The 11,805-nt window shown below is 50.5% G+C and overlaps 1 protein-coding gene across 2 annotated transcripts; it reads right to left on the minus strand.

Moving 5' to 3' along the window:
- Nucleotides 1-2,640: 2,640 nt before the first annotated feature.
- LOC130255145 (putative lysosomal acid lipase/cholesteryl ester hydrolase) lies at nucleotides 2,641-9,866 on the minus strand. 2 transcript variants are annotated; one of them, XM_056495541.1, is made up of 10 exons: nucleotides 9,747-9,866; nucleotides 7,394-7,483; nucleotides 6,749-6,914; nucleotides 5,842-6,040; nucleotides 5,523-5,632; nucleotides 5,073-5,209; nucleotides 4,573-4,716; nucleotides 4,033-4,104; nucleotides 3,445-3,510; nucleotides 2,641-3,013 (listed from the first exon to the last, which is right to left on the minus strand). In XM_056495541.1, the coding sequence occupies exons 2-10, from the start codon at nucleotides 7,475-7,477 to the stop codon at nucleotides 2,780-2,782; spliced, it is 1,212 nt and encodes a 403-aa protein (XP_056351516.1). In that variant the 5' UTR covers nucleotides 7,478-7,483; nucleotides 9,747-9,866; the 3' UTR covers nucleotides 2,641-2,779. The 2 variants fall into 2 exon arrangements, with proteins under 2 accessions (XP_056351516.1, XP_056351514.1); XM_056495539.1 differs by having other exon boundaries at nucleotides 9,700-9,866.
- Between the last annotated feature and the right edge of the window lie 1,939 nt (nucleotides 9,867-11,805).

Below are 11,805 nucleotides of genomic sequence, written 5' to 3' on the forward strand. Positions count from 1 at the left end.
TCCTCCCCACGTGTGACTGAGGCTGGTTTGCCCACACAGGGAGGAGAAGAAGGGTGGTGAAGGCTTTGTGCTGCATTGGAAGCTCTGAGGGTAAGAGATTGAATTGATCACCATGGACTGAGATATGTGGGACATTGATCTGTTGGAGCAGGTCCAGAGGAGGCTCCAGGATGGTCAGAGGGATGGAGCAGCTCTGCTGGGAGGAAAGGCTGGATGACCTGGGATTGTTCAGCCTGGAGAGGAGAAGCTTTGGGGTGACCAAACTGTGGCCTTCCAGGAGCTACAAGACACATGGAGAGAGGTTTTGGACAAGGGATAGAGTGCCAGGGCACAGGGAATGCCACAGGGGAGGGTTAGATGGGATATTGGGAAGGAATTGTTCCCTGGGAGGGTGGGCAGGCCCTGGCACAGGGTGCCCAGAGCAGCTGTGGCTGCCCCTGGATCCCTGGCAGTGCCCAAGGCCAGGCTGGATGGGGCTTGGAGCAGCCTGGGATAGTGGGAGGTGTCCCTGCCCATGGCAGGGGTTGGGATGAGATGAGATTCCAGGAGATGGAATTTCACAATATTTATTCTGCAAGCATAAATCAATCTGCTTCCAAAACACACCTCTTCATCCATTGTTGATCCTTTAACAACAAAGGGGGAGCAAGTACCAGAACCTGATCAAGCCAGAACTTCACCAAAGTTCTGTCATGGTAGAATGAAGAAAATGCATTCTAAATACTGAACCAGATAATTGCAGAAGTGGCAGAAACTTTATAACCTGTGGCAGAAAGAGACTAAACCCTGCACTTTTTAATGAGTTTTCAGAAGTTAAAAGTTAGTGCTTTTAAACTAAACTTGAATTAAGGGCATGGGGCCGTGGTTTAGTGGTGAGCATGGCTGGATTTGATGATCTTAGGGGCCTCTTGAGGATTCTGTGATTCTGGTTTCCTGCCAGCTTCTCAGAAGTTTGAAGGGGGAACACCTTGCAATCACCTTTGTGTGTTTATTTGCCAAGGTGGAGAAGTCATCCTGCATTTGCATTGATATCCATGGCATGAGCACAGTGCAGTCCTGTAAGATGCTGCTCCAGGGCACAGCCCTGCCATGAAGAGGTGATCACACAGAAAAAGATGTCATTACAAATATCCTAAGTGAGGCAGCTAATCACTGGCAGTCCAGGCAGATCCTATCTAACCTATAACCTCATTCCTGCTCCCTGGGATCACCTCACCCTGTCCTGTTTTCTTCTGTGGTCAGTTCCAGCTGTGAGGGCAGAAAGTGAAACGCTTTACAGATGGTCCCACGAGGCAGCAGCAGCCCTGTGCCACCATCTCCAGACACCTGGGTGAAACCCTGCTGCTAAAACCCCCCAGTCTGGCTCTGGAGAGCAGCTGTGCTGGGCTCCATACCCTGCTCACCACCCACATCTCCCCTGCAGGGAGGTGCTGGTGGCACTGTGGGCATCATTCCAGCCACTGGAAATGATCCCTGAGCAGGAGGAGCATTGGGCAAGCAGCTATCCCTCACCTGCCCATGGTGAGATGTTTGTGCTGAAAACCCACACTCACAGAATCCTGGAATGGTTTGGGTTGGAAGGGACCTCAAAGCCTGTCTCATTCCACTCCTTCCACTATCCCAGGCTGCTCCAAGCCCTGTCCAACCTGGCCGTGGGCATTTCCAGGGATCCAGGGGCAACCACAGCTCCTCTGGGCACCCTGTGCCAGGGCCTGCCCACCCTCACAGGGGACAATTTCTCCAGAGATTTAATCTCTAGTTTACAGCACAACCACACAGAGCCCAGTAGACCCTATCCAATTTATTATTATTATTATTATTATTATTATTATTATTATTATTATTATTATTACATATTTGTGGAAAGAGAACCTTATCCTTTGCCCTGCTTGCTCCCAGGCATATTTTAAGAAAATGGTTACACAAGCTGGCAAATTCACAATTCCTCTTCTGATCAAAGTATTATTAACAATTTAATCCAGAAGCTGAGAGCAGATTTAGACTCGTTACTGCTTTCCACCACACTCTTCTGTTTCCCTGAGCATTCCCTGAGAAGCAGCAAAGGTGGCTGGGTTTGTGCCTCAGAATAGCTTAAAGTGGTACAAAATGGTGTTTTCTGATAGAACTTACTGAAGCTCCTTTGTGTATAAGTAAGATGATCCAAATCAGCATGAATCTGACAAAGATGTCCCCTTTGTTAGTAAAATGAGCAGCTCTCATGGAAAAAAAACAAACCTATAGCCACTCTCCATTGTCACTAGGTAGGAAGTTTATAGCTCCTTCCAACTGTGAATGAAGGCAGTGAGTTTCAGGATGTTGGGATTCTTGGTGTGGAATAAAGCAGGATCCATCCACCACATTGTTTCATCCCAGCAGACCTGCACCAGCATCCATAGGGGTATGGAGTTTCTGTCCAACTGTTTGCAGCTGGGAACCCAAGCTCAATGAGCCCAGAGTTCACAATGGCCACCAGGAGCCAAATTCCACTGAAATTGGTTGTTGCTGGAAACCTGTGGGAGACTCAGGGTGTGAGGGCCATGCTCAACCTCTGCAGGGACCTCAGCCTATTGAACCTCAATCCAGAGTGCTTTCCCAATCACTGGATTGGCTGGTTTTCCTCACTGGCCAGAGTAATATCAATCCAGACCAAGTGTAGCAGTTTATTGAGCTTTTCCCCCCCATTTTTTCTCCACTTTTTTTTTTTTTTTTTTTTCTCCCCCAGATGAAAGAAGCCCCAGAAGTCATTGAGAAGCCAACAGTTACTATCTCTGCTCCAGCTCTAGGTGTCCTTCTCCATCAGGTCAAGCATTTCTTTGTACACCTGCTCGTAGACATGCTTGCCCCAGAGGAAATCAAAGTGGACAAATTCGGGGATGTACTTTTTGTAGACCACGTTGGAGATACGAGGCAGGGTGATGTTTGCATCTTCAGGGGCTGAAATCCAGTCCTGGCCTCCATACCAGGCAGCCAGTGGGGTTTTCATGTTCTCCAGCTCATAGAAGGGAGGAGTGGTCTGGAAGACAGCAGAGAGGTAAAGGGCAAGCCAAAAATTCAAAGTGTATCCTGATGGCTGCTTGGAATTTCTTCCTTATCCCAAGGGATAGAAGAGAAACTATCACCATGGGGCCTCACTATGCCTGGGGCTCCTGTTCTTTTCACCAGAGGCTCAAGAAGTCATCACTGAGTGACTCTTTTTATTAGAAAGTTACAAACCTGCTTCCCCATATAAAAGACATTCCAAAATTACCATGTAATTCATAGAATCACAGAATGGTTTGGGTTGGAATGGACCTCCAAACACCATCTTGTCCCAGCTCCCCTGCAATGTGCAGGGGCACCTTCCACTAGCCCAGGATGCTCAATTCTCCAAACTCAGTCCCAACCACTGCAGTGTTTTCATTGCAATATTTATTTATTTTTTCTCTGAGCATGGCTCTCTCTTACCTGGTTGTAATGAAGCATGTTGTCACTGCCGTAATCATAGTACTTGAATTCCCCTGTCCGATAGAGCTGGAAAAGGGGAGTTAAATTTATTATCCACACATTGGAGAGGTTTCTAAGAAAGATAAAAGAGGTGACAGGAGACTGCACTGCTCTCTCCTCCCACCAAGGCTCAGGGAAGTGATTTTTACATCTGGAACTGGGTGTTGGGAGAAGAGCTCAGCACAGAAACCCACAGGGAAGAGCCTGGTGTACAACCAAGAGCCTCGAAGGAGACATGGCCTTTGGGCAAGAATTTTTGTGTGTTGTGGTCAACACCATCAGCAGAAGGATGTGATAGAATGCTTTTAATAATTAGGTGTATCACTAGTGGTCTTACTGACCCTCAGCCTTTACTCTGGCATCTCTTGTCCTGGTTTATCTCCAGTCTTTGTTCCACCTCCACCTCCTACGAGCCCCAAGGACTCTTGGACCTCTTTTGTTGGAATTAATAACTTCATCTACACCAGGGTTTCAGGACAGCTCTGCAGGGGGAGCAGCAGGGGATTATTCCCAGCCCCTGAGCAGAGGGAAGAGGACACCAAGTGTTACCTGGCGCCAGTGCAACATGTTTTTTATAGATGTGGAATCAGGGTAGTGGGCCAGGTAGACATCCATGCGGCTCTGCAAGAAATCATTGGAGAGGTTTACTCCCTGCCCCAAAAAAATCCATGTCAGAAATAAAACCAAACCTGCTCAGTAGCCACATGAGCCTCACTCACACACTCACACAGAACTCTAGAGCTCCCTGCAGCAAGCTGAGCAATTCCCATGGAGGGCTGGGCAATGTCAGGAGTCTGCCTGGTTTCCAAGGCAAAGTAAGGGTCCATGTCTCATGCTCAGGATCCTTTTCCAAAGACAAAGCTCAACTCACAGCAATAGCTCTACGTATTGTTCCTAATATGTTTCCTTCTTGGAATATTAAGGAATTACATCAATGCATTATTTGAGAAACCCCCACCCTGGTGCCTCCAGCCTGAATTTTTATACCACTCAAAGATGTGAAAGGCCATGTGGAGGCAGCAGATTGACAGCTCAGGATCACACAGTGAGAAAGTGGATCTCTTGAGAGGGGAGCTGGAATGTACATACCACGTTCAAGCTGTTGGCAAACCCACCAGGCAGGTAAAAGACCAAAGAGCACAGGGTTTTCAGCACGGGGTAGATGCATATTCTGGAAATCACTTGCTTCAGGATATAATCCTCATCAAAGACCACTGTGTGTCCTAAAATGAACTGTGGAAATCAGAGGGGTGTATCAGTGGGGCTCACGTTCTTTTTTGCCTCCAGGTGCTCCCCACCTCTTTGCTCACCAACTTTGCTGTGCTTTGTCATTCTGGCTTTTCTGAAATGGCCACGGCCCAGGAAGAGCCCTGACCTTCCTAGGAGAGGTTTCTCCTGGGAGAAGGGACCCAAACCCAATTCCTATTAATAGTTCTCTGATTGAGGTGTGACAGGAAGATGATTTACCCACCCTACAGGCTCACAAACACACAGAGCAGGGAGATGGAGGTGATGCACAAGCACTGTGTGTCTCAGGTGACCTTGGCAGTCCCTCCCCCCCTCACACCTCACGTGTGGTGAGCACATACCTTAACCAGTGCCTCAGGAAGGTCAAACACCCTCACCAAGGGGGACTTCATGTGTGAGTTCACGGTGATCGGCGCCAAGGCGAAAAACATCTTGATTTTGCGATCCAGCTCGGGGATGGATGAGAAGGCAATGAAACCTGTGTGAGGGAGAAGGAAGCAGACCCTGCCCTGTTGTTTCTGAGGGAGTTGTTGACTTCCAGGTGTGTGTGCCCATCAGAAGGCCCCTCAGACATGGCTCTAGCAGGTCGGGCTCTGGCAGCAATGAGATGCACCCAGTTTGGGGCTGCCAGTGCTCAAAACTCTTCTGTTAAAGCAATTACCCGCTCTTTTCCCTTTTGTTGTTTGGAAATGCCTGGACATTACCCTCCCTGACCAAGGTTTTAGGAATACTCCCAGACTGGGGGTGCACAGCTGATGTGACTCTGCCAGGTCTGCTCTCCTCCTTAGTACCTATGGTGGTGCCTTGGGAATAAGCCACGTAGTACAACTGCTCCTGCCCTGTTCTCTGCAGGATGTAGTTGATGGTCGCCGGAAGGTCATACATGGCCATCTCATGGAAGCTGCAGGGGAGACAGGCACATGAGAAAATCACTCTTGCTGACCTTGCCATGGCTACTTGGGTGTGGGCAAGAGCTTGGGCAGGAATGGGCAAGCCAGATTCTGCCCGCTGGCAGAAGGTGTGACTATCAGGAGCACCCCTCCTCCAGCCTGCAGACACTGCTGAGGGTACCAGGGACCTGCCCACCCTCCAGTTTCACAGAAAACACACCTGTAAGCTGAGTATTCCTGCTGGTAGAATTCAAACTCTTTGTGTTTCCTCGACCAGCTGTTCCCCCGGCTGTTCCCGATCCAGACGTCATAGCCAGCGTCGGCGAGGATGAAGCCCAGGCTGGTGTTGGGCAAGTTGGTGACCCAGTTGCTTCCTTCCAACACCAGGCCGTGCTGCAGGAGGACCACAGCCTTTGGAGCTGGAGGAAGAAGAGGAGGGATCATTTTCTCTAAGCACTAACAGAATTGATCATTCACATCCCGGTATTGCTTTGGCAGCATCCCCATGGGAAGTGACACCAGCGCAGGGACGTGGCCACCTCTGTCCCCAGTCTCTCTGGGGAGGTGTTTTTGAAGAAGGACAGGGCAGAGACTGGAAATCTGGAGTTTTTTACACTGATTTGCTGTGTATGTATGTGTGCACATACATGCTTCCCAGGGGAGGGACACACTGCCAATAACTGGTAATTACCCCAGTAATTACCATTACTTTGAAACAGGGGTTTCAGTGCAGAACAGGAAGATCCCAAAATGGTGAGATGGCATTGAACTGGACACAGGAAGGATGCAAAATAGTGAGATGGCATTGGATTGGCTGCCTGGTTTGGTTTCCTTTCCTGACTAATGGCTTTTTGCTTCTCCACTGTCTGGTTTTGAGCTGAGGTAAAACCTGGGGCAAGATTTCTCTGTCCCATTCATTCTCCTTCCTCTTTGGAGCAAATCCTCTCAGAACAAGGTGGGCACCTGCATTTCTTCTGCTCCCAAGGCTATTTGCCTGATTTTTCCTACAGGGAAAGCTGCCTCCTGGAGGACCCAGCCCATGGTGAGGCAGCCTTGGGCGTGTCCTACTCCAGCCCAGCAAAGCTCTGGGGGTGCCTGGAGCAGGCAGAGCTTGCTGTGGCACTTACGGGGACAGAACATGTTGGGTGCCTGCGCCCCTGCCTTGTGGGAGATGCTGAAGCTCTCCAGGTTGTCTCTGCCATGGGGAATCCTCTGCAGGGTGAGGTAATAGCCATCGTCTGTCACCACCTCGTGCTCCTCGTAGGGGTACCCGTGGTACCGGACAATTTCGCCCTGTGGGAAGGGAAGGACAGCATGGGACAGTCCCCAGGGAGGGAGGATCTCTGTCCTGAGGGCTGGCAGGGCTTGGCTGGGCAAAGCCATCTGTGCTGCTGGTGACTCTGGGGGGAGGGTGGACTCAGGATGTCCCAATGTCCCTTCCACCAATGCTGTGGCGATGTCATGACTTCAGCCAGAATTTCTGGCAGGTCTAATGAAGAGCTGTCCCTTTTTGTATTGCAATCAAGAGCAGGGCAGCACAGACAGCCAAACTCTGAGCTTGAGAGGGCTGTGCTGACCAAACCTGCTGACTTGGAATGAAGCCCACCATAAATGCCTGCCATAAATCTCTGTATGCATAAGAAGAGGGAGACAAACATCTAATAAAATCCTGGTGTAAATCCTCGGTGAAGACACACAGAGCCTGTGGGTCTTGCACAGACCATGGCAGCACAGGGAACTTGCACAACCAAGAAGGAAAAGAAGGGACTTACAACACCCATGGACACCTCGGGGTTTTCTGCTGGCTTTGCATCGATGAACATTAAACAAGAAATGGTGAGGAACAGCCACATCATGGTGATCTGCAAAACATTGTGGTGAGGAGGGTGAGAGACTTTGCTGGCACTGGCACAGAAGCTGGGGGGAGTTCTCTTGATGTGCACTGCTCTTCCATCAGGGTATCCACCTGACCCCTCAGCAGGTGAAATGATTTTAAAACTGAAGTCCTCTAATGGGTCCTGAAAATGGCTCATTTTGCTCATCTTCAACAAAGCTGGAATTCAAATTCCATCCCATTTTAATCCCACATCCTCCATCAGGCCCTCATACTCAGAAACATGCACAGGTACATATGTATGTGCCCAGGCAAACCTGGTTTTTGAGGGGGTGATTATAGATAATTCATTTTAAATAATGTCTTGGATAGCTGGAAGAATAGGTCATTTTTGTTCCGCTGATAGCTGAACTAATGAGGAGTAAAACACCCAATTTTAAGTTGCAGGGCCGTGTTCTTGACAAGAAATCAAATAATGTGGTTTGTGTGGGTTTTCCTTACAACTGAGAGAGACCCTAGGATGCTCCTGGCTTGTTTTTGCAGACCTGAGTGAAATACCATCTCAGGACATCCCTGCTTTTCCTGGGAAAGATTTTGGTGTCTGCTTCAGCTTGTTCTTACCACAAAACATCTGACTGCTATTTTATTTCACCGAAACAGAATCACAGAATGCTTTGGATGGAAAGGGACTTCAAAGTTCCAACCCCTCTGCCATGGGCAGACCCCAGCCATACAGGAAGGGGTAAATTTGTTGGAGGCAACAAATTCGCAGCAGAAATACTGTCTCAGCTACTCAGAGGAGCTAAGTAGCTCCTCTATTGTGTGGAGCAATTTAGCAGAGACCTGCTAAATGCCAGCGCCAGGTATCTTGCACGCATCATTGCTTCCCTGGTGAAATAGAGGCGATTGGGAGCAGGTTTCTGTCACTTCCCTCATCCTCCCCTTGCCGTTCTGCGGGGGGAATCGGCTCCGGAGGTGGGAGAAAAGGCAGCGGGGGAGAAAAGCTGCCTGCTCCCTCTGGTGTCCCCGGAGCGGATCAGAGAGGAGGATCAGCGCCTGTACCGCTGCAGCCCTCGGGCACATCCATCCCTCGGGCACATCCATCCCTCGGGCACATCCCTCGGGCACATCCGTCCCTCGGGCACATCCATCCCTCGGGCACATCCATCCCTCGAGCACATCCATCCCTCGGGCACATCCATCCCTCGAGCACATCCCTTGGGCACATCCATCCCTCGGGCACATCCATCCCTCGAGCACATCCCTTGGGCACATCCCTCGGGCACATCCATCCCTCGGACACATCCCTCGAGCACATCCCTTGGGCACATCCCTCGGACACATCCATCCCTCGGGCACATCCATCCCGCGGGCACATCCATCCCTCGAGCACATCCCTCGGGCACATCCCTCGGGCACATCCATCCCTCGGGCACATCCATCCCTCGAGCACATCCATCCCTCGGGCACATCCATCCCTCGGGCACATCCATCCCTCGGGCACATCCATCCCTCGGGCACATCCCTTGGGCACATCCCTCGGGCACATCCATCCCTCGGGCACATCTATCCCTCGAGCACACCCCTTGGGCACATCCCTCGGGCACATCCATCCCTCGGACACATCCCTCGAGCACATCCCTTGGGCACATCCCTCGGGCACATCCATCCCTCGGGCACATCCCTCGGACACATCCATCCCTCGGACACATCCATCCCTCGGGCACATCCATCCCTCGAGCACATCCCTTGGGCACCCTCCCGCTCACAGCACCGGCTGTGCCGGACCCAGGGATCCCACCCGGTCCCATCTCCCAGCCGGGCCACCAAGGGCTCCCCACCATCATCACCCTGAGCTCCCTGGGGTGCGATATGGGGACAAGACCCCTCCAAGAGGGTTGGACTCCTTATTTTAAGGTCGAGCCTTTAGAAAAGACAAGGAGAGACTGAACGCATTTTTGTGGCGTAGCGTCAGGAGAAGGGCATGCAAATTCCAGGGAAGAGCCTTGCCTGGGATGGCCCTTTTCTCTCGACAATCAGCTTGAAAAAATATTCCCTCTGTGAAATGTCCCTCATCTCAGCAGATCTGGAGAACCCTCGGTGACCTCCGAGAGGTGCAGCAGGGTGACAGCTTTTCCACCTGACCCTCTCCAAACACCGCCCTCCCCTCCCTGAGCAGAGACATTCCTTTGGAGGCAGGATACCCGGGAAGCCCTGCTGTCCCACTTGGGGCTCTCCAGGTACCTGCAGCTCTGTTTTGCTGTCTCAGGCACCCAAGGAAGAGGGATTACCCGTCGAGGTCCGAGAAGAGGAGTGGGAGGCTTTGTCCCCGATGTCCCCCGAGCAGAAGGTCGCTGCTGCCTGCACACACTGCTCTCATCGGGCTGTTATTCCCTTTGCTTCCCAGGTTGGGGAGCGTCAGGAGCGCCACTCCCTCTGATCCCTCCTCCTATGAATGTGTAATTTACCTGAGGGCTGGAGTCTGCTCCGGCAGGAGACACCCTCCCTGCCTGGGCTGCCTTGGGAATGTTTTCGTGGCGCTGCACAGGAGCTGGGATCCGTAACAAATCGGATGTTTCCACCTGATGGAGTCATTTGGCATGGGCCATGCCCTCTGTGAACCCGAGGATGGGCAGCCCCTGGGCTCTCCACCTGCACTGGGACTGGGTTTTGTGCTGGTGCCCTGGGTGCTGAGGGGTGAGTGGGACAGCCTAGCTCATCCCAACAAACTCTAGTGGGAAAACCATCCAAGCTCCTTTTGGCTCTTCCTGATGCCTTCTGACATGGAATGAGCCTGAAAATGCAGAACCTCCCAGTCCCAATAGTAACTTCAGGGGGTGCTCTATTAAAAAAAAAAAAAAAAAAAAAAAAAAAAAAAAAAAAAAAAGGAAAAATAAATCCATCCCCAGGGAGGGAAGAAGCTGTGGATGGAGACTTCACATCTTGCCAGACCTTCAGCTGGGGATGCCTTTGGCCAGGAGCTGCCTGGTGCCTGAGCAGGTCCCTGCAAGGGATGGTGATGGCTCACACGAGCTGTGGGTGTCATTTTTGGCACCTCTGCCTTCGTGGCCACCTCTCCACTCCTCGCCCAGGTGCCCACGATGTAGGGCTGACTGCATCCCGTGGGATCCTGCATCCCTCCTGCAGTCAGCACCTGCCAGGCGTGGTCCAGCCACGCTTGCTCAAATGCAGACGTGCTTTGGAAAGCCTACATAGCTCCACCTCTATGTGGATCTGTAATGACTGGTCTTTACCAGGACTAGCTAGAGGCAGTGCCAGAAGCTCTCCCAGCTGGCTCACCCTCAAACGAGCAGTGGCTCAGAGAAGAATCTAATTTTTCTTCTGCAGGAAGAGGAGGAAAGGTGGAAAAACAAGATCCCCTTTCCTCCCAGCCCCCAGGAAGAATTTGCCTTCCTTTTGGGGACAGGACAACAGGAAGACTATGGCCACAGGTTAACTGCTTAGAATGTACAAGTTTCAACTTAACACTACAAACAAGAAACCATTCAACCTTTGGAACCCTCAGAACACCAACTATCAGAAGAAACAATTTGTAAACCAATAAAATCCCAGATTTCCATGCAGCAGGTGCACAGGTTGTTTCAGTCACTGCTCCACACACGGCTCTATGTCTGCTGAGGGGCCAACAGGAGGGTGTTTTTTGTGGTCCTGGCAGGATGTAGAGCAGGGCACACACACCTGGCAGGTACCAGGTCTGTGGAAACACAAGCATATCTTCATCCCCAGATACTGAGATCACAAAGACCTTCCCAAATACTGGTAAGAAGGTCTTGCACCATTACCCTGGGTTTGGGCAACTGAGCATCACTGGGTGATTGCAGTGATAACAAGTGATTTAAAATTACTGGATTCTGGGAGTTTTCCTAATGGTTTAGAGTACAGATAGCTTTAGCCCTCTCTGTTTTTAAGAATAAATTTTAAAGTGCCACGGGCACTTTCCACGATGGCTTGTCCTGCTGCTGAGTGAGGAATACCAGTGTGGTGTAACACCCCCAAGAGCTGTGGGAAATGTCTTGTTTTCTGTGAAATGTATGCAGGGCCATTGTCTGTTTTGATACCTAAAGCAGCAAAGGCTGAATGCCAATGTACAATGATATCCCGACTCTTTCCTCCTTTTAAAAAATTCCTGTGAATATGAGCAAATTGTTATAAATATTAGTGAATGATGGGTCAGAGAGAATTATTTAATGGGTTTCACTGTTCATTGACCTGGTGAGCATTAGTCAATCAAAAATGCATATTGTAGGTGCTTTGAATTTGGTTTTTTTACATTTGCATCTCTGCTTTTAAATACTGAAACAGAAAATGCAGAAAGAGCACAGCACTGAG

Source organism: Oenanthe melanoleuca, chromosome 6, assembly GCF_029582105.1.
Source record: "Oenanthe melanoleuca isolate GR-GAL-2019-014 chromosome 6, OMel1.0, whole genome shotgun sequence".
NCBI classification, from domain to species: domain Eukaryota; kingdom Metazoa; phylum Chordata; class Aves; order Passeriformes; family Muscicapidae; genus Oenanthe; species Oenanthe melanoleuca.